Genomic DNA, 20,374 nt, shown 5'->3' on the forward strand with positions numbered 1-20,374 from the left:
CTTCACACTCGCTGCTGACATCTGCGCACGCGCAAAAATTTTTTCCAAGCGACCAATGGCTGTGCTTTTTACTTAAAACGAAAACAGCCTATTTTTACAACTGGAAATATTTTTAAACAGAAATTAAATTGCTAAATTAGAAAACTTATAATTGAATTTCTTAATTAATTAATATACGCAGCGATTAATGAGGAATTATTTTTACAAAGTTGTGGTTAGGATTGACTGATTGACAATAATGAAACTAGTGTGTAATGTTGAGGTTAACCATCGGGGATTATTGGCGGGATCCAACGTCGCTGGTAAAAAATCACAGTCTTGTTTGTCAATTGGTAAGCAAAATAAAAATGACGAATTATTTATATTCTTACAATCAAAACCACGCAACGGTAACCAGATGATCAATAAATACAAGGTAATTTTTTACTCTAAAAAACTAAGAAAACTTTACATATATTCCTTCAGTCTGCAAAATTTTCGGTCAGTAATTAATAAATTATCTAATAAATATAAAATTGTCATGAATTAGATTGACGGTAACATCGAAACCGTGTTCACAAAGTTCATAAACGATGGCAAGAGCACAATCCGCATCAAAGAGCCACCAGTTGATCTCAATATAAAAAGCAACGACTCCCTTCAGCTGAAGAGTTTCCTGAAAGCTCTGCACCTAGGATTCAACAAACAATTAAACAATGACACAGTAATTAAACTTAAAGATCTGCAGAGCAAGACCAACAGTTTTCCTACTTCGACTGTCAAGAAAAAAGTCTTTGTGAAGTCAAAAGCTGAGTACCCAGTGCTCGAGGGGTTCCCGAGGACAACTGAAGAGTTGCACGTCAGCGGACTAGGAAGGAAATCATTCGACCGTCAAATCCTAAGGCTACAGAGCCTCAGAATTCTGGATCTTTCCAACAATGCCATCACCAGCATACCCAAAGAACTGGGGAACGTGTTCGCGCATCTCACGGAACTTAATTTAGCCTCGAATCTGCTGGGAGAAATCGCCGGTGTCCAAAATACCTATCATAGTATTAAAAATAAGTGGCTGTGGTTGAACGGCTCCAGTATTACTACAAGTTTACGTCTTTTAGATTTAAGTGATAACACTGTAAGTTTTTTTTTTTTCTTTTAATTATTTCTCTTGCTAATTAATTAATTAATTAAAAACATTACAGCTAAAGTATCTTCCAAAACAAGTGGGTAAATTAAAAGGGCTGGTAACTTTGAAAGTATCCCACAATCAGTTAGAATCATTGCCAGCAAGCATTGGAGTCCTGCCGCGTCTCAAGTACTTGGATTTATCAGTAAATAACTTGAAGTCCCTGCCAGGAAGCTTCAGGAACCTGCGCCTGGACTCTCTGAACGTATCCAAGAGTTTTGCATCAATTTCACTGGCAGAATCTGCTGGAGGGACTTGTTTTATCATGAGTCTGAAAGAGTTGTCAGCACGTGCGGTTGTCAACAATCGCATTTATTACGACGCCTCTATCGTGCCTGCAACTCTCGTCGATTACATGGACGACGCGAACTTCTGTATGTGCGGGAGCAGTTGCTTCGATGAAGTTATTTCAAAATCTGCCATAAAAGACTTAAGGTTTATTGCCAGCAGCATCATCTCCGACGCTCAATCTACCAATCACGCATTATTTAATTGTACATTTTGTTCTTCGCGCTGTGTTAATAATTTTAAAAAACGTGGCCTTTGAATCAGTGATTTATTTTATTTTTAAAAAAATATTTTTGTAAGACTCTAAGATTTAATTTTAAAAAATTTATTTATTTACATGTATTTAATAATTATTATTCTAGATAAACGTGTTCAGTCAAATTTTTTTATTTCAAAATTAGGTAACTGCTAATTCAATTCATTTTACAATCGCTAATTAATATACAAAATTAAAAAAAAAAGAAATATTGTGATAATTAGACCCAGTACTGGGGACAGTGTTGTTTGACAATTGATCTAGCAACTTCATCATGACCTGAAATAAATAAATGATTGTTTAATTTTTTAATGTGATTGCAAGTAATGTATTTACTTAATAGTTTACCTAGTTTCAGTTCAATGTACAAAGCGAGCATTATCACATGAATTGGAACATCACAATCGGGACCTTTTGACAGCCAAACTTGTTTCAAAGTCTCGCCAGATTTATCAAGCTCGCCGCGTATTGCGTAGCTGACCGCGAGATTGTACCTCAAGATTCCTTTGGCGGTGTTCAGACTCTTGGGGAACCACGAGGCTGATAATGATGACTCTGCAATGGAAAAAAAAATAAATCCATCAATTAATTGATCAGTTAAATAAATAAATAAATGCTGGTACCTCTTTTTACTTCATTTTTTTTATCAGAGTCATCATCATCCTGATCAGCCGGAATGACGACTGTTGGCATCGCCGTGCTGATGTCTTCTAGATTCTGCAGCCTCAAATGGGCAATCGCTTCATTTATTTTGTCCATAAGTATGAGACTTTCGGCAGCATATAAATTACCCAGCATTTTGTAAGCACCTGGCAGTGATTCTATTTTCAGAAGCGTCCTCGCGTGCTCTAGTGCCAAGACATAGTCACCCAAACAAAGCGACACGTAGGCACTGGCAGTCAAAATAGCGATCTTCAGATTTATCGCCTCGGACATCCACTTTGCTTGCAAGATTTGAATCGTCGTGCCTGCGTTTATTATCGTACCGGTCTCTTCAGCAATCCCCGTGGCCAGAGACGTTGATCCGCTGCTAAGTAAGCCGGTCGCGTTTCCATCCGACAGGAAACTAGACCCTGGAGGAGTTGTGATCAACATGGACTTTGCGCTTTTGTCCGTCGCTTCTTCATATGGAGACCTGGATAACGTCAGCAGCGCATTCTTTAAGCAGAGCATCGCGAACTCGAGTGTCGGCTGTGGCATAGCGTACGCTAGACTCTGGGTGTGGTACCTCGAGTCTTTGTTCAACGCGGACGCTAGAATTATTTTACGATGTTGACCAACTCCACCGATAACTTTCTGTACCAAGTCCTGGCACCGGCCCCTCTGGCCCCGGGTCATCGGTCTCTGTCTCCTGGTCGTCATATCAAAGTCTATTTTATTTGACTAAAAATAAAAGTTCAATTAGCCACCAATTTATTAAACTATAAAATTAAAATAATTTAATTACCGGCTTGTAGCAGTGAATGCAACACTCAGCCATTCTTAGCCAGAGTTCCGGGCTGTTGTGTAATCTGGTGCAGCCACGCGCAGCTTCAGTGAAACAATCAAAGGCTTTGGTGGCCTGATTAGCGCCTAGCAGAGCAACTCCCAGGTTGAACATCAGCTCATGGTGTTTGTCGCCCCCTCCTAGTGTGTACAGAAACTGAGAAGAACAATTGTCTTGTCCAGCAGAATTGCCAGCATTGTTGTCCTTGACCCGCGCGGCATCAACAGCTTTCTTGTTCTCCACCAACGCGCGTTTCAAATAAAATGCCGCCAAATTTGGTTTGCCTCTAGCGAAATGGACACACGCAATATTGTTGTAGTAAATAACAGCCGCTGACTCCCCGTGGACTTTGTACTCTAAATTGTCAGCACTGTTCCCAGTGCACGAGTTCAACAAGCTCATGGATTTGCTGTAATTGCCTCTCACATACTCAAGATGTGCTTTCAGAAAGACCGTCGATATATTAGACCCAGCAGCTTCCGCTCCAGGACTGCCAGTCAATGACATCAAGAGTTTCCACTCCTTTTTGCACAGCTTCGGGTGTTGCAGCAGCAACAAAAGTCTTACTTTGTACTTGAGTAATTTTATTCTGCAGATTTCATTGTTGGAGTCTGTGTTGTTCCCCATCCAGCCGTCGTTCTTCTTCCCATTGTCTTTGACAGTTATTTTGGCATCAGGTTTCTCCAAGTTTATTGCACTCGTAGATCCAGGATTCATTTTGCTGTCGGTGACGTTGCTGCAAATGAACTGATTCTCCACGTAATTAACAAGAGCCAGCGCCAGCGCAAGTCTATTTGTCTGGATATAAAGTTCAATAAGAAACAGACAAACTTTCCATGCTAAATTTTCCTCTGAAACAGAGCATAAATTGGGTAATTAATTACCAAGTTGATTTATTCACTAATTTATTTATAAATTAATTAATAAATAAATATTTTATCGTTCAGATACAAAGACTCGAGCACGCATGAACTAATTACATGACACACATACCCATTGGCTCGACAAAACTGAACAATTTTTCCAGTATCTGCAACGCGAGCTCGTACTGCCTGCTGTGAAAAAGTACCACAGCCTGATTGTATCTCATGACACATTTTTCCGCATCATCAGTCCCGTCATTGGCACCATCACCAGCCGAGTCTTCACTGACCGGTGACCCGCCGATGGCATTCAAACTCTTCCTCGCCAGCTCTGTCTTCATCAAATCGCTCTTGTAGTACTCGACAATTATTTTGTTGTGCATAACCTTGAGATCTTTCGGTCTCAGCGACTCCAATTTATTAAGAAACGTCAAGCAATTAACGTAATTACGTTTCTTGAACTCATTCAATGCGCTCGTAGCCAGTTCACGCTCCTGTTCAGTTATCATCACCGACGAATTACTTGACAACTCTTTGCTGCAGCCATTTATCACCGCGTCTTCGTTCATTCTTGACAAAAAAACGTCAACAATTAACCAACAAATCATCAACAATCAATAAGTCATCTAGGTTATACTTACTTGCGCTCTTAATATTTTTATTTTAAACTAACACGTGTCTGGACAATCAACAAAAACCGAGACTGAAAATAATAAAACCAGGAACAGGAAGTTGTCTGTTTACATTATAAACAATAACTGGGTGGTTCAGGTCAATGGAACCGAAACTGGAAACTGGAACTGGAGATCTGCTGTCAGTCTTGTAGGAGCTCGTAAATCTGGGGGTTGCTGCTGCTGTTGATGACCAATCATCAGAATAAAAACTCTGTCAGTGGCTCCGTGCTACGGAGAAGACGGGCATTTGCTGGCTACCCAAGTCTCCGTTCATTGGCTCTTTGCTGTTATTATTATGTATTATGTATATAAACATACTGAACTCATATATATGTGTATATGTTTATTCAGTATATCTATATAGATCACAAAGAGAAAGAGAAATAAGATTAGAGCAGAGCCTGTAGCCTCTAGCTCAAGCTCTTGAGTACGTCGCCGTCAGTCGCGCGATTTATACATTTAAGTGTTGAGATGATTGAGATTACCAGTGGCTTTGTCTTTTTAAATATTTAAATTTTTATACATCTGGTTGTTATATATACATACATATATATTTGAAATATATATATAGCTATTGGGTCAGGACAAGGACCGTTTAATTGCGCCGTGTTCGAATATAAAGCAAGAGTGGGTCGATGCCGTTAAATGGTGACTGTCAGAGGGTTGTTCTTTTTTGAATTACCCGTCAATTGTTTTATTTAAATAACTCATTATTTATTTTTATTTAAATAATTAACAGCAACAATAATTATTTATTTATTTATTTAAAATGATTAAGTCAAATAATTAATTTAAATAAATTTTAATTAGTGGCGGGCTGAAAAATAATTATATGCGAGTAATTAATAAGTGATTGGCTGATTATTTAAACGGACAGGAAAAACTGGGGGTGAGAATAAGTTTATTGGTGTGGAGAGTTTTTGTAAAAAATAATAAAACGGCGTCATGGATGTCAATGCTAGTGATCGAGATTGCAGCGCTCTGGGTGGACTTTTTCACCAGATTATCACGGACATGAAGGTCGGTGGGTGGTTGCGAATATGTAACCGATTACATGTATTCCTGATAAATTATGATGAGTTATTTATTGGTGCTAATGTTGATGATATTTTTGAATTTTAGAATGGGGCGCCGCTCTGGGACGATCTGATTTCCAAGGCAACCAAACTGCACACTTGTCTCAAGGCAGCGATACTCGCGGTATCGGCTTATCTTGAAGCCTTTCAAAAAATAGCTGATGCTGCTACCAGTGCCAGGGGTATTTTATTTTTAATTATTTGTTTATTTTCTTAAGACTGGCAGCCAATAGCGGGGCTACGAAACACCGTGACTTTAATTTTAAAAATTATTATGAAATTAGCCCAGTTAAAAATTTTCGAATTATTTTTCTCAACAATTCAATTGACAAAAAAAAAACTAAAAATATGCACATATAGAAAATTTAATGAACTATAGGTGCAATTTTTTTAAATATTTTTTTTTATAATTTATCATTTGAAAAAAAAAGTCCAATTATTGGACGTAGGCTAACTTTAGTATCATTTTTAAAAATATGTTATCTATATTATTATCTTTATTAATGACAGATCAAAAAAAAATAATCAATGTACTAATTAATAATTACTCTAATTAAGGCCATCGGCTGGTTCAGCCCCTCCCCCCACACACACTTTTTAAAAATGTTGATTAATTTAAAAGATGAAAGCATTAATTGAAAAAATGACAATTTTTTGGAGATGTAGATTTTTAAAAAATTACTTAGTTGTCATCAATTAGAAGTCAAACGAAATTTCAGTAAAATTTTCATGTCAATTTATTCATCAAATTTTCGTTTAATTTTTAAGAGGATAGATCTTCCCCCCTCCCACTTTTTGAAAATATTCAATGATTCTGAAAACCCGAATTGGAAAAATGAAAATGTCAAGTTATAGATTTAAAAAAAAATTATTTAAACTTGTCATCAATTAGGAGTAAAACAAAATTTGTTAAGTAAATTTTAGTTTACAAATTTTGAAAATTCAAATTATAAAATTGACATGCTTTTACTCAAATTTATTTTCCTTTCGTTGAACTTCCAATTGACATCAACTGTAATTTTTTTTTAACTGATTGATAAAATTTTGACAGTGAGTCATTGATAATTAAAAAAAAAAAAGTGGGGGGAGGAACTACAAATATTAGAAAAAAATTTAAATCAGAATTAAATTATAAAATAAAATCTTAAGTTTCAAATAGACTAGCTGATGCATTTAATAAATCTTTAACTTTTTATACATTTTAAATACATCGACAATAAATATATCCCGAGTTTTTTTATGTCGAGTCAAACGGTTCAATTGCCAGTGATTTAAATTTTTCTTAAAGTGCTCCAATGTAAATCAACAAGTCGTGATTTTATTGATCACGCCGTTGGCGCGATCCGCTGATGTATGATAATAATACCCGAGCAATAATAACTTATTTATTTATTTATTTTCTTTTTATTCAGGAGCGACTAAAGAAATAGGTACAGCATTGACAAGAATATGCTTGAGACACAAAGCCGTTGAAACAAGAATGAAGTCATTTACTTGGTAATTTTTTAAATTATTTGTTGACCCTTCAGCCGTCACCTGGTATCAATATTTTTTTTTTAAATCATCAGTTTATTTATTTGAATTCTTGATATTTAAACTGAATGACATTTTGTGTTAAATTATTTAATTAAAATAAATTGATCTTGGGACAGCTTTTAAATTATCAATAATTGGATTTAATTGCTGTAATTATTTACGCTTATTATTATTAAATTTAAATAAAATAAATTAGCAAGTAATAAATTTAAGGTATGAAATTAATGGAAGTAAATCTGAGGTGACTGAAGGGTTAATTTAATTGAGCGATTTAATTATTAAATAATTAATTTATTAGCGCAATAATGGACCGGTTGGTGATGCCACTGCAAGAAAAATTAGAAGACTGGAAAAAAGCTCTTATAGTGCTGGACAAAGAGCACACGAAAGAGTACAAAAAAGCTAAAGCGGAGTTGAAGAAGCAGCGGACATCAGCTGTCGATACTTTGAGACTGAAAAAAAAAACAAGGAAAGTAATAGCGAATCACGGTCCCGGTGTTGGGACTATGGGAGTTGGTGGTAACATCAGCGAAGCCTATCAAGGGAATAAACTAGACGGTGATGATGTGGAACTAAATCGTAGATTACTGGAACCATCTGTCGCAGATAAACGTATCAGTCTTGAAGAGACCGAGCGCAAAGCGGTAAGAGCTGCGCTGCTGGAGGAACGCGGACGTTTTTGTCACCTGGCGCGACTATTGAAGCCTGTGCTGGACGAGGAAATAGCGATGCTGATGGAGCTAACACATCTGCAAGAGGTCTCTGAGCAGCTTGAGCGGCATACACTCGCTCCGTACGACTTGCCGGCTCAGTGCGAGCAGATAATAACAGACTTGAGGGAACGAGGCGACTCGACCCAGTGGCCGCTGCACCACCACTTGACATCGACTACCCCGCCCTCGAGTCCTTCGCTGTCTCTGGGGTCTCGCAAGAGCTCAATGTGTTCCATCAGCTCGTTGACCAGCAGCGGAAGCAGCGGCTCCTGCAAAAATCATCCCAGCCCCGCTTGCGGACATCCCTGGCACAGATCATTCTCTCAGGTACTGAAATTAAAATTATCATCTGTATAAGTATTTAAAATATCTTTGGTAGATTGTACTTGATTTCGTTTGCTTGCCAAGCACTTTTGGTAGTCGACACTTAGTTGTATGATGAATGTCGTAGTCGATGTTGTTTATTGTAGCCTCTAGGAGTTATCAACAACTGCCGTCCAGTGATTATCGATTCTGGAGGAGGGTACGGTAGTAATGTATCTAAAACATTAATGCTGCGTCGTCATTTGTCAACCGGTAGTTCACGAGATTCGGGTTTCACTTCTCAGGATACACTAAATAGACAACCAACTGAACAGGTAATCAGAGTGTCGTATTTAAATATATCCATGTGCTTGATTTTATTTTTTTATGCCTGCCGCTTGCTCTCACCAACTCCAGCTCCATTTAAATTATTTATTTACTTAATTTAAAGCCTATAAATATTTGATATAGGTATCAAGTGTGTCTTCCCAGAGTAACGTGAACCAGAATCCCAATGCATCGACAAATATAAATCAGCAACATCAGCAGCAGCGTCCGCTCTCGAACGCCACATGGCCCAACTTACAAGAAACAGCCGGCGGTTTCGATAGACAGCAAACAAAAGGACAGACATCAACAAACGAACGTCCTCATACTATTTCATCGGCTTACGAAAAAGGCGGTCATCAAAGACCAGCACTCAGTGTTTACACATTCCAAGCACCAGATTCAACTGGCTGTCACAGTCAACCTGCATCTCCTGTTTCCACAACCAATACATTGAGTTCTCAAACACGCGTACAGTCAAAACCAACTGGAAAAACTGCCAATGCTCCGAGACCGCCGATTCCCAACAGGTGCTCGAGTCTTGAACGCACTACGTCAGCTTCACGAGTTAATAATGACGGTAATGGTAATCAACGTCCTGGTAAACCAAAATTACCTTTACCAGCACATTTAGCTAAAGGTATTTTCTTATAATTATTATTATTATTTTTTTTTAATTATCTGTGATATTAATTCAGTTATTTTCCGGTAGAATTATTAGGAAATCAATTGGTTGCTCAACCAATGTACGTAAATATGCATGAGCTAGCAAATTTAGCAGCAAATCGTGCTCAGGAAATGCAGGTTCCAACTGTACGTAATGCAACAGCTTCATCAAGTCCAAATTTAATTGACAAGGTAATTAAATTAACTGTAATTTAAATTATCTGTTGACTAATTAAATAATTATAATAATTTACTTGATAGACTGAATCAACAATAATGCCATCACCTAAAGATGATAAAATCCAGCAAACTGATAGCAGTAATTTAGATATAAGCGGGACTTGTACATTGCCACGCCGCGGATCATTCCAACAAAACAAACCAGTTCCGCCTACACGGAGAACATCGACAATAATAACATCATCGACTAGTATTAATACCGGTGCTCTAGAGGAAAATAAAAACTGTAGTATCAGTATCAGCAGCAGTAATCTAATTGAAATAACAACTGGATCAAATGATAATGAACGAATAGAAATCCAGAGTATTGCGACAGATGAAACAGAAAATCTTCCACCGCCACCGGCATTTTTACTTGAAGGAAATTCACCGAGCGCGAGCCCTTCACCTCCGCCCCAAAGATCAATATCCGTATCGGAGACTGTGAGAACACTTACTGAGTTACGTCATACGCCTGCGAGCCCTTCATTCATGCGTAAATTAATGACTCAACAGACCCAGGCTGCGACAGCAACACGTGCCGGGCGTCTACCCACCGAACATTCCAACTCGTCCAGACGCGTGTCCACTTCCAGCATTGAATCATCCTCGTCCGGACATAGCTCGTCTAATACCACGACAATAACAGTCTCCAATACCTCGACTTTCAACTCGACGCAAAATTTGATCAGCGTCTTGAGCTCTAAATTGAGCAGCACCGCCATCAATTCAACTGCCGGCGACTGCAGTCCCAAGCTAATGCGCAAACATATCAAGTCTGCAGAGCTGCAGGCTCCGAGTTCAGGACCCCGGCGCACCAGTGTCGGGTTCCTGGAGACCCTCAATGCTAAACTCGCTGCGCAAAAACAGCAGCAGACTCGTCAGCAGCATCAGCAGCATCAGAACCAGCAGCAGCAGCAGCAGCAAATTATTCCTCAAGTACAAACTCACTTAAAAAGTACAACCGGAACTCTGCCAGGTACCAACAGATCAGCAAGTGTCAGACGTATCATGGCAAACAGAGTTCCTATTATTGATCCTCTGCAAGTGAGAGACTCTTTGATGGATCAAATAAGACGTGGCACGTCTTTACGAAAGACCACTGGTACAATTAACGACCGTTCAGCTCCACAAATATATTAATAAAAATAATAATAAATATTCAATAATTAATAGCGCGATTTAAAAAAAAAAAGTTTACGATTTATCAATTGATCGTTGGATTAAATCCGCGCTCTTATCTGATAATATTTATTTTTATAATTTATCATTATGTGTAAGTTTGGTTATTATTTATTTATCGTAATTAATCAATAGAAAATTTTATCAAATTAATTATTAATAATTATATAAACATACTTACGGAAGCTGTTGTTTTAATAGCTGATAGTTTTATTTTTTATTTTAAATTGTAGATTACGCTGAAAGTAGTCGTAAAAATTTTAAGTATTAAATACAAATTCAACAACAGCCTACGTGATATCAGTAATTAATAATAATAATAATTAATAATTAATAAAGTTAATTAATTAATTATAATAATAAAAATGATACAGTATATAAAATATTTAATTGGATAATTAATTGATTAGTAAAAATCTAAATAAATAAAGTTGGTCACGCAGTCACAGCTCTTGGACAAGAGGAACGAGCTTTTATTATTTCAAAAGAAGCGCCGCCGAGGTTTGAAATCGGCAACGTGTATATCGATACCAGTCCATCCAGCTCGTAGTCCTTGTGCTCGGAGCCGTCAATCGTCAGGAGCGAAGTGTCCTTACCCAGGGTGAAGATCATCAAGGCCAAGCTTCCCGGTTTGTCAATCAGCGGGCACTTGCAGCGCGCATCGTCCAGCAGCAAATTTACCGTAGCGCGAAGACGCTTCGGCTGCTGGTTGTCGATCATGTCTAGCAGGAGTCTGGCTCTTCGGAGACGACGAATCGCCACTTTTATTACACTACCGGCGCTGCAGTAGATCTCGTCGATGTTTGCTGGCAACTTGTCACCGCATATTGGACACTTGCTGTCACTGGGGTTGAAGTAAACGTCCGTTGACGTCAGCTGCGAGGATAAATTATTGTTGTGGTTTATGATAATGTTGTTATTTAAAACACTGCCACGTAGATTTAAATTAGAGGTGAAATCTGTTTCATTACCGCTGTAGTTATTTATGTCAAATGAAGGTTTAATATAAACAGGAGGCGGTCCTTCGATGCCGTCTGGTGTATCTAATTCATGATCAATGACAATAAATGATGACAAAGGTTTACTGTATGATGATTCAAACTCTAATGCTTCTGATTCTTCTAGATCACCAGCCCCGCTGCCTCCGATGTCGTTTTTTTTTTCCTCGAGCTCCACTGAGGTCAGTGAGGCGACGGTCCCCATTGTCTCGGTCGTGCTGACACTCGCTCTGAGTACCGGGGTCTCGGTGATGTCATTCTGCTTTACGATCACCAAGTTCGGGTCCACTTGGTCGTGGTACTGCTTGTTTTCAACCAGCAACTGCCCATCAGCGATTACTTTGCTGTGTCTTTCAATATCCTGCAGAGTGTCCAAGCTCGTCGGTATCCCGGTTCTTTTTTCTGACTTTTTAATTATTGTATTCACGGGAACCGGAAGCTCTTTCAATTCTGGTCGCGACGGCAAGGGTATTATTGGCTCCAGCTGGCTGTTGTCCTCGGTATCAACGTCGCAGGTGCAGCAAACAAAATTGTAACTCTGGGTAATCATTAATTCTTGTCGGTAGTAATCGTACAGTTTAACATTCGCGGGTTCTGTTTTCTCGACGATGTTTTCGCGCCATACGAGGAAAGATATGCAGGTTGTTTCAGCAGTTAGCTTGTCAAAGTAAATACTTATTGAGCCGTCGGGCTCTTCGTCGAATCGCTCGACTCGAGTCACTGGCGAATCTTCAAGCAGAGCATGCAGAGTTGTTTTATAGGCGACGTATCCGCTTATCATTTTAATTTCCAGCAGCGCCATGTTGCTTTCTTCATCAGCCATTTTGTAACGGGCACAGACGTTTATCTTTTGCATCGAACATTCGTCGCTGCTGGAGCCAACGGGTTTGCTGGTGACTGACAGGTCGAATGCCTGAGACCCGGTCACTTGGGCCACGTTGTACTTGAGGTTCGTCTGGACCAGAACGCAGCCCTCGCCTTCAACAAATACCTCAACGAGAGTAGGAAATACCGGGAGAGGTATTTGCACAAGCACCCGCCGATTCTCATCGTGCATGCGGATGATCCTGTCGACATCTCCAGCAGTCACGAGAATCGACAGATCAGTGGTGGCGTTGGTGACTGCCATTGCGGTTGCATATTTAGCGAGAGCTTCGAGACCAATTACCGTGTCCTGGGTTGAAGTGAACCCGCCCTCGGCGTTCCTCTGCTTGGCCATCCATCTGATAGCGCGATGGGCAAGTGCCATGTTGGACTCACCCGCTAATTTAACGAGACTCAGTACCGCGTAAGCTGTCATCTCGATGCTCAGACCGCGAGAAGATGTTTTGGTTTTGTCTTCCCACCACAGAAGGTCGTGGAGTCTCGTCGAGCGATCTAGCAGCAGGTTCATGCTCTTGTTGGCACTCGGATGCTCCAACAAAGCCAGCGCGTAAGTTCCTACGGCGACTGTGTACAAGTCGCCGCCTTCTTTTAGGTTTTTGGTCATGACTTTTTCCAGGCAATTGACTGCGTTGTCGATAATTGAAGGCGGGAGGGAATTTTTACCGGCTGAGGACCCAACGCTCTCGACAAGTGCCACCAGGACGTAGGCAGTCAGTGCCGCTGCGTAGTCAGTGCTGCTGTCATCATCCTGGAGTCCTCCTTTCATGTCTTTGTGGAATATCCTACCGATGACTGGGAAGCATCCGTTCTCCAGCTGCTTTCGGTAAATCCACTTGACGGATAGCTTGAGGTCCCTGTCGTCAATGTGAATATAGCGACGTGCTTGGGCGTAAGATTTAACAACGAACGCAGTGAGCCACATGGACCCACCAAGTTCAGTGCTCTCGGAGCTCTGAGGTCCAAAGGCCGAGTACGAGCCGTCTGGATGCCGGTAGTTCAACTCGCGCTGATAACCTTTTTCCATGTTACGAATAGCTTTTTGTCTGAGCTGCGGGTTCGCTGGTCCATCGACTCCACGATTCGTCGTCGCGTCAAGATAATTAATGACATGAATATTGGGTACGAATAAAATTAAATTCTGCTCGCCGCAGCCAAATGGCAGACGCACCAGATTGTCTAAATTTTCTAGAGCCGGTCCCAGTAAGTCTCCAATCAAAGACACGTATGCGCGCGCGCTGTCAGCTATAAAATTTTCTGGGTCAACTGGCAGACTCAAGTTCCAAGTGATGCTCGAGTCATCATTGAAGTCTTTGGGACAAACAAACGCAGACTGTGTCGTCTCAATAGGAAAACCTTCTGGTAGAACTAGAATCGGTTTTATTATCGTATCCTGAGTAAAAATTTCTGTTTTTATTTTTTTGTCTTCTGATGCGCAAGTAGTTTGATTCGCTGACAAATCAACAGCCGCTGACACGGTAATATTTATCTCACCAATCACCCGGGGTATGAGTACGTACTCGTGGACAATACTCTTCCTGGGAGCTACGCAGTACTCGCCAACTGGGGAAGTAGTTGGTAAATGTAATTCAAAACCCGGTGCCTCGATCAAGTGGATTTTAACTGGCAAGCTGTACTGCATGTAATTGAACAGTGAGACTTTCATTCGAAGCAACTCGCCCCGTTTTACGCTGTAAGGAAGACTGTAGTCCAGAAAAAAAGGCTGGAATGCCGTCAGCTTCGTTACTGGAGCAATGCCGAGTCCGTAGCTGGACGATATGCAAATAGTGTGGGCCATCCAGTTGGTGATGGTGTCCGGCAGCGTCCGTTTTATCACAGCCTTGCCGTCTTTGCCAGTGGTCACCAACTCCCAGAGCCAGGTTTCAGGGAAGTAAGACCGCGGAGAGACTCCCGGAAGTTGGTCGATGTATCCGACGTCGGCATTGCTGCCAGTCAGTGTCGGCTCGATGACACCAAAATTCAGAAGAGGAAACGCTTGGGGCATTTTCATGTTACCCCAAATTCGGTCTGGCTCATCCATACTCCGATGGCCCATTTCTATGCTCTCCAGTGGGTTCATCGGCCACCACTGGCTATTTTGCGGACATGGACGCGACTCTAAGATTAAATCGCTCATTACTATCACGCCAAAGTCATCAAATGCTTGCATTGCATCGACGTAATTTACTACCCCGTTTAAACTTATTCCACTGCTGCGAGCTTTTCGCGATGATGATGATGATTGTCGTTTGCTGTTGCGTTTCCGGTCGAAGCCACTCTGCCAAGTTCGCGCGCCGCTGTGGTCCCAAACGGGTGGAGCTTCAACTGCTGGAGAAGGCAAGTGATCTATTTCATCAATCGAAGTTTCCGGAGGCTGAATAGTCTTTTTGCAATGACTCCATACACTCTGATACAGAGCCGGAGTGTCTCCACGATTGTAATGGAATTTTTTAGTCTGATCAAAAGCTCCCTCAGCGTCAATCAAATTACTTTTCTTCGAGTCCCGTCGCGCGAGGAAGTTGGTCGACGAGTCGACGACAGAAACACCGCAGAGTGACCAAGGAGCAGCCTCGATGTTGTATCGCACGACTTCACCAGGTGCGCGTTTTATGTCTTCAGTAGCTGCGGTGTCCAACCACGTGGTCTTTACGCGGTTTTCAAAGCAACTGTCGCCGCCGTTTATCTCAATCGTGTACGTTGTCGCCACAGTCTCGCCGTCAGGGCGGACGTAGTACAGCAAAAGTTCCGAGATCGGTGCCATACTTGGTGTCACTTTTACGCTAAGGGGGAATCTATGAACAATATTGTTCTTGGGCACTTCACTGCGACCGGTCGTCGCGTCAGCAGACCCGCGACCCAGCACGTTTTTGAATTCAGCGTAATTTAAAATTGAATCTTTGTGGGGTTTATGTTTTACGTGACCGAAAATCAACAAGTCGCCTTTCGAGTTTATCGAGTAGTGAAACGCAATCGATTCATTGGTCGCCTCGGGATCCAGAGTGTACATCACATTGAATGGATACTTTTCTCCGCAGACTATCGGCTGGTCGCCACGTGCCACTGCCAGGTAGCTTTCTGATGGCGAGTACCAGGCGCCGACGTCGATGTAAGCTGCCGGCTGATCCATGAACACTCGCCATCGCTTGTCCGGAGAGTAGTACTTGGTCGGGTATTCTATTCCCGTGGCGACGAAGCTCAGCAGGACGATATTTCTGTGCTGAGGCGGAACGATGAAGTTGACGAATCCCATAGCGGAAGATGTGAAATTTTTGCATTCGACCACGACCCGGGCCCACCAGTCGTCTTTGCCGCGAACGCGAAGACACAACTGGATTTTTTCCCCAGCAGCCGGGGTCTCGGAATCTGGACGCAGCACTCGGAGTTTTCCGTGATAGGGCAGTCCGAGTTTAAAATACTTGGGCGTGTGCGGTAGAAACTCGAGTTTCAGAGCCTGGTGCATGACTACCACGCGGCTGGTGGCTGTCTCGACGGTCTCAGTGCCGTCTTGCGTTAAATTCGCAGTAAAAATAATACTATTGGGCGCAACTTCCCAATCTGGAAGTCCCATTTCCGAGCTGGAGACAGTGAATGGGCCCGTGCACCCGTCGCGAGCATCAATTCGCGTTTCGTAATTTATCGCGGGAAAATTATATTTACCCCGACGCCAACTCGGTATCTGGGGTGTGCACTTTATCCTGAGAGTCCCACGCACCGGCTCGCCGTAGCTGTATCTCGCGCAGATGGTCCAGGTCGCATTGTCCGCATCCGCTAAAATATAACTGGGTCCCGTTACCGTCACTTGGAACTTGGGCAGCACGTACTTCTTTACATCAAAGCTCGTCGTGTGAATCAAATGCGGATGTGATTTTTTCTTCTCCACTTTTATTCTCCAGCTGCCGAGATTCGGGTCCGGTGACAGCGGAAACTGGAGCTGGACTATTCCACGGTCCATGTTCAGGTTCGTCCACTGCGCGACACGAACCTCTGCCGGGTTCTCTATCCATACTTTTGGTATCTAAATTTACAAATTTAAATTAATGAATTAAAAAAAAATAACTCCCCAGTCTTAAAATTTTCGACTCGCAGTCCCCCTAAAATAACTCTACATAATCATCAGACAACAAACAGTTTAAATAATAAAATAGGGGGCTTGATACTGCCAGAGACTGGGCCTGAAAAATGAAAAGAAAATAAATACCGGTCTCTTCCATGGTTTCAAATCGTGCGTCAACGCAAGTAGTCTGATGTTAACATCTTGTCCAGGTTTATAAATCGGCTTATCAGTCTCAACAAATACAATTGATGAATCATACTCAATGTAAACATCTTTTTCCGTATTAACATGATACTCGGGATATTTATCGAACCGTATCTTCAGTCTGAGTCTCGCCATAGAGTAGGTCATCTGCGCGCGATCTGGTACCGATAGTTCCAGACATGTTTCACTTCCTAAAAAAAATATATAAAATTTAAAAATTTAAAAGACAAAGACAAAAATTCATATGATAAATTTTACAACGCATTTTATATTTAATATACCGAGACATTATCGCTCCCCGTATGTATCGTCGACACAGGAAGTAACAATTTATTAGTTATAGGAAGGGGAATACGATCAAGAATGATTACTAAAGATTGCTGAGCGGCAGAGCAAGGACATTAATACATCTACTGCATGCCTCATAAATTTCTCCTGGTTAATGTTCGCTAGCTGAGGCCTCGTCTTATCTGAGGTCAAAGATCCATTATCAGGTCTTAGCTCTCAGCTTGTTGTTTAAATTTTAAAATCCTACTGCAGACTAGTCTCCACTCGAATCAACTCTTATCTAAAAAACTAAATAATAAATTAAATAATTACCGGTTTCCAGTAGCGTGCTGGTGCTCGCGAGAATTTCCTCGTCAGCAGCAGTCGTCGTTGAGGTCGAAGCCGCCGCTGGCGAAATCAGTTCCAGGAGAACGTGAGCCGGTGGCTCTAAATTGTGCAGCGACAAGCATCCGCTCTCCGTTTCCCCAGCTAGTATTTTTTTAGGTGACGTAAAAATGTATCCTCTGAAAAAAATTATTCAAATAAATCTATTTATTTACTAATTATTCAAATGAAATTTAAAAATTTACCTGTCAACGGGGTCTATTTTGCTGGCGAGGATTAAGTTTATCGTTGATATTAAAATATATAATTTTATATGATGCATGATTACGATTCCTGGATGTCTATTTAATGCAGTAATTGATGATTAAAGTGAATAGATTGTATGCACACTTCAAATAAGTATAAAAAACTGATAGATGAGCAGCATCATCGCTGACTGCGGTTATAAATTGTATAATAAAGTAATACGAAGCTTTAAAAGTGTTGAGTAGGAATGTTGGACGTAAAATAACATCGTACTCGTCGTCGTCATTTGATTAATCATTCTCGGTGACCCCCTCTTACTTATATTAGCTATTGTATTAAATTATACGTCGTATTTTCTCAATAGAATACAATATTTATAACTTATACTTAACTGATATGAGGAATTATTATTAATAGATTAATAATAACAATAATAGATAATAATTTATAAATTCGGAATGTTATTATTTAAAATAAATTCAAAATATTAAACATAATTCAGTAATAACTTAATTGATATTTTAAAATGATAATTTATACAGAATTACACCGGTGACAGCAGCCAGTGTCCCGCCGATAAGACTCCAGGCTAATTTACTTTTGTTTGATTTTTTTGAGGGTTTTGAATTTTTTTTACTTTCTGTCGGCGACGAGCTCTCCGCGCTTGAGCCCCCCAGCATTTTACGGTACAGCTTTTTCTCATATATATTTTCCCGTGCACTTTTTCCCTTGAGGACTGACAGCTCTTGCTGGATGGCTTTGGACTCGGGGTCCAGCTTCGCAGCCTCTTGGAAAACTTTTACGGCACTTGAGTACTCGCCTTTTTTATGAAGAATCCGACCTGGGAATTTTTAAGAATTTTTTAATGATTTGTATGAAAAGAAATTTACTTCAGAGTGACAGCTGTCAGTACACAATTTAATTACCTTTTCTGAATAACGCCTTTACATTGTGGGGTTCAGTTCTCAGAACGTTGTCGACACTTTCCAGAGCTGCTTCGTAAGCTTCAGTTTTTATTTGAGCAGCCGCTAGATTGTTGTAAACTTTTGTTCTGTCGTCCAAAAGCACTTCCAAGTCACTATCTGTTATTATTTTGTCATCTTTTAATTTTTTTGGATCGTAATTGTCACCGGGAACTAAAAATTCCAATGCTCTGCGGTAACACTGGATCGCTATCGTCGGTTCGTCGCGAGAAAACCACCAGTTCCCACGTTCACGTTTTTTATTTCTAAAATAAACATCCAGTTAATCAATTAAGACCATCCTTAGATTTGAAAATCATCAACAGTTGAAAGTCATCGCAAATTTTTAAAAAATAAAGGGCTGTCTATGCCCTTAAATTATAAATACAGATATAAATAATTACCCAATAGCTTTTCTTTCAGCGACAGTCAAACTGTCAACATCCGGTTCCATTTCGACACTTTTTAATTCCACATTATAAAAAAGTTTAGCTCCTGCTGGTATTTCTGGCTGTCTGCCGACATCTCCATACCCGAATCTCGCAGCTATTTCTATCTCAGCAACCTCGCCGACGTCCATCAGCGCTAGAGCCAACTCTAACCCCTACATGATGTTGATAAATAAATTTTAAAAAAATATCTCCATACAAATTTAAATAAACGAATAAAAATTACCTGGATGACTTCGTGATCTCCAAGCTGGACAGTGACAGCCTTCAAGGTTTCAATTACCTCCTTGCCATCTGGAGTCAAGCTCCCGGTGATGTCAACAGTGCAGAGATCACCTTGATTAGGTCTAGTGCCTTTCTGCCCTTTAACGATCGTCTTTTTTTTCAATTGTCCATTGCCCAGGATGTCCATCCACTCATCTTCCTTGGGCTCCTCGTTCAGCAGAGCTTTGGTGTAGGGATCCTTTGGATCAACACCGAAATTAAATTCGTCTTTTATAAAATCCGCTTGGCTGCCGTACTCTTGATCCGGCTCCATTTTAAATAACGAATATATATATCTAAATATATAAAAAATAATTACGCATTTAATTAATTATCGGCGAAATATAAAACTGCAGAGTCATCAGCTTAGAATCTACATGTGATTTTATTGTCAATAAGTATATAAATTTATATAAAATAAATAATTACTTACGTTTAATTAATAAATAATTAATTGTCGATATTTTTAAAAATCTATGAGTAGAATAAGCCAAGTTTTGTTTTTTGTGTTAAAAAATAGGGTCGAGTGATTAATCTTGTCTGTGGTGTTTAAAAAAACGCTGACACATATTTACAAGATATATGTAAGCATGTATATATGTACATACATATTTAATTTATTACTCTTTTGAAAGTGGTCATTGATGTCGCTGATTGTCCATTTAATTTAAATTCAATTTTATATTTTATTTCTTTACAATAATAACAATTTTAAAATTCTTAACTTTTTTTTTTTCTAAATAAATAAAAAAAAAAAAGTTGACGGTAGATGGCGCGCGAAAATGAAGAAATTTAAATTGTAGAAATTTACTTTAGCAACTGAGTAAAAATATGATCCTGAAATTAGCAGACAATTTAAAATTTTCAGACTTTTTTTTTCAACAAATTAATTGCAAAAAAAAAAAAATTTTAACAATGCACATGTAGAAAATTTAAAAAACTCCAGGTGCGA

At 40.1% G+C, this 20,374-nt stretch overlaps 5 protein-coding genes across 6 annotated transcripts; 2 read left to right on the top strand and 3 right to left on the bottom strand.

Moving 5' to 3' along the window:
- Positions 1–32: 32 nt before the first annotated feature.
- Positions 33–2,018, top strand: LOC103570779 (leucine-rich repeat protein 1). Its single transcript, XM_008548639.3, has 3 exons — positions 33–415; positions 530–1,111; positions 1,179–2,018. The coding sequence occupies exons 1-3, from the start codon at positions 239–241 to the stop codon at positions 1,707–1,709; spliced, it is 1,290 nt and encodes a 429-aa protein (XP_008546861.1). The 5' UTR covers positions 33–238; the 3' UTR covers positions 1,710–2,018.
- On the bottom strand, positions 1,816–4,945 carry LOC103570778 (CCR4-NOT transcription complex subunit 10). Its single transcript, XM_008548637.2, has 6 exons — positions 4,697–4,945; positions 4,186–4,625; positions 3,154–4,043; positions 2,330–3,089; positions 2,055–2,261; positions 1,816–1,985 (listed from the first exon to the last, which is right to left on the bottom strand). Exons 2-6 carry the CDS (start codon positions 4,622–4,624, stop codon positions 1,927–1,929), a joined length of 2,355 nt encoding a protein of 784 aa, XP_008546859.1. The 5' UTR covers position 4,625; positions 4,697–4,945; the 3' UTR covers positions 1,816–1,926.
- A 158-nt stretch (positions 4,946–5,103) lies between these two features.
- On the top strand, positions 5,104–10,797 carry LOC103570777 (PHD finger protein rhinoceros). Its single transcript, XM_008548636.3, has 8 exons — positions 5,104–5,749; positions 5,852–5,987; positions 7,218–7,302; positions 7,640–8,381; positions 8,525–8,692; positions 8,829–9,324; positions 9,397–9,542; positions 9,612–10,797. The coding sequence occupies exons 1-8, from the start codon at positions 5,675–5,677 to the stop codon at positions 10,710–10,712; spliced, it is 2,949 nt and encodes a 982-aa protein (XP_008546858.1). The 5' UTR covers positions 5,104–5,674; the 3' UTR covers positions 10,713–10,797.
- A 386-nt stretch (positions 10,798–11,183) lies between these two features.
- On the bottom strand, positions 11,184–18,133 carry LOC103570775 (alpha-2-macroglobulin-like protein 1). Of its 2 annotated transcripts, XM_008548634.2 has the most exons (4): positions 17,747–18,133; positions 17,490–17,680; positions 16,830–17,080; positions 11,184–16,646 (listed from the first exon to the last, which is right to left on the bottom strand). In XM_008548634.2, the coding sequence occupies exons 1-4, from the start codon at positions 17,821–17,823 to the stop codon at positions 11,187–11,189; spliced, it is 5,979 nt and encodes a 1,992-aa protein (XP_008546856.1). In that variant the 5' UTR covers positions 17,824–18,133; the 3' UTR covers positions 11,184–11,186. The 2 variants fall into 2 exon arrangements, with proteins under 2 accessions (XP_008546856.1, XP_008546857.1); XM_008548635.2 differs by lacking the exons at positions 17,490–17,680; positions 17,747–18,133 and adding an exon at positions 17,171–17,430.
- Positions 18,134–18,188: 55 nt separating this feature from the next.
- On the bottom strand, positions 18,189–20,167 carry LOC103570774 (peptidyl-prolyl cis-trans isomerase FKBP8). The gene is made up of 5 exons (XM_008548633.3): positions 19,856–20,167; positions 19,385–19,718; positions 19,114–19,313; positions 18,674–18,975; positions 18,189–18,588 (listed from the first exon to the last, which is right to left on the bottom strand). The coding sequence occupies exons 2-5, from the start codon at positions 19,694–19,696 to the stop codon at positions 18,269–18,271; spliced, it is 1,134 nt and encodes a 377-aa protein (XP_008546855.1). The 5' UTR covers positions 19,697–19,718; positions 19,856–20,167; the 3' UTR covers positions 18,189–18,268.
- Positions 20,168–20,374: the final 207 nt, after the last annotated feature.

The sequence above is a fragment of the Microplitis demolitor genome, chromosome 5 (assembly GCF_026212275.2).
Source record: "Microplitis demolitor isolate Queensland-Clemson2020A chromosome 5, iyMicDemo2.1a, whole genome shotgun sequence".
NCBI classification, from domain to species: domain Eukaryota; kingdom Metazoa; phylum Arthropoda; class Insecta; order Hymenoptera; family Braconidae; genus Microplitis; species Microplitis demolitor.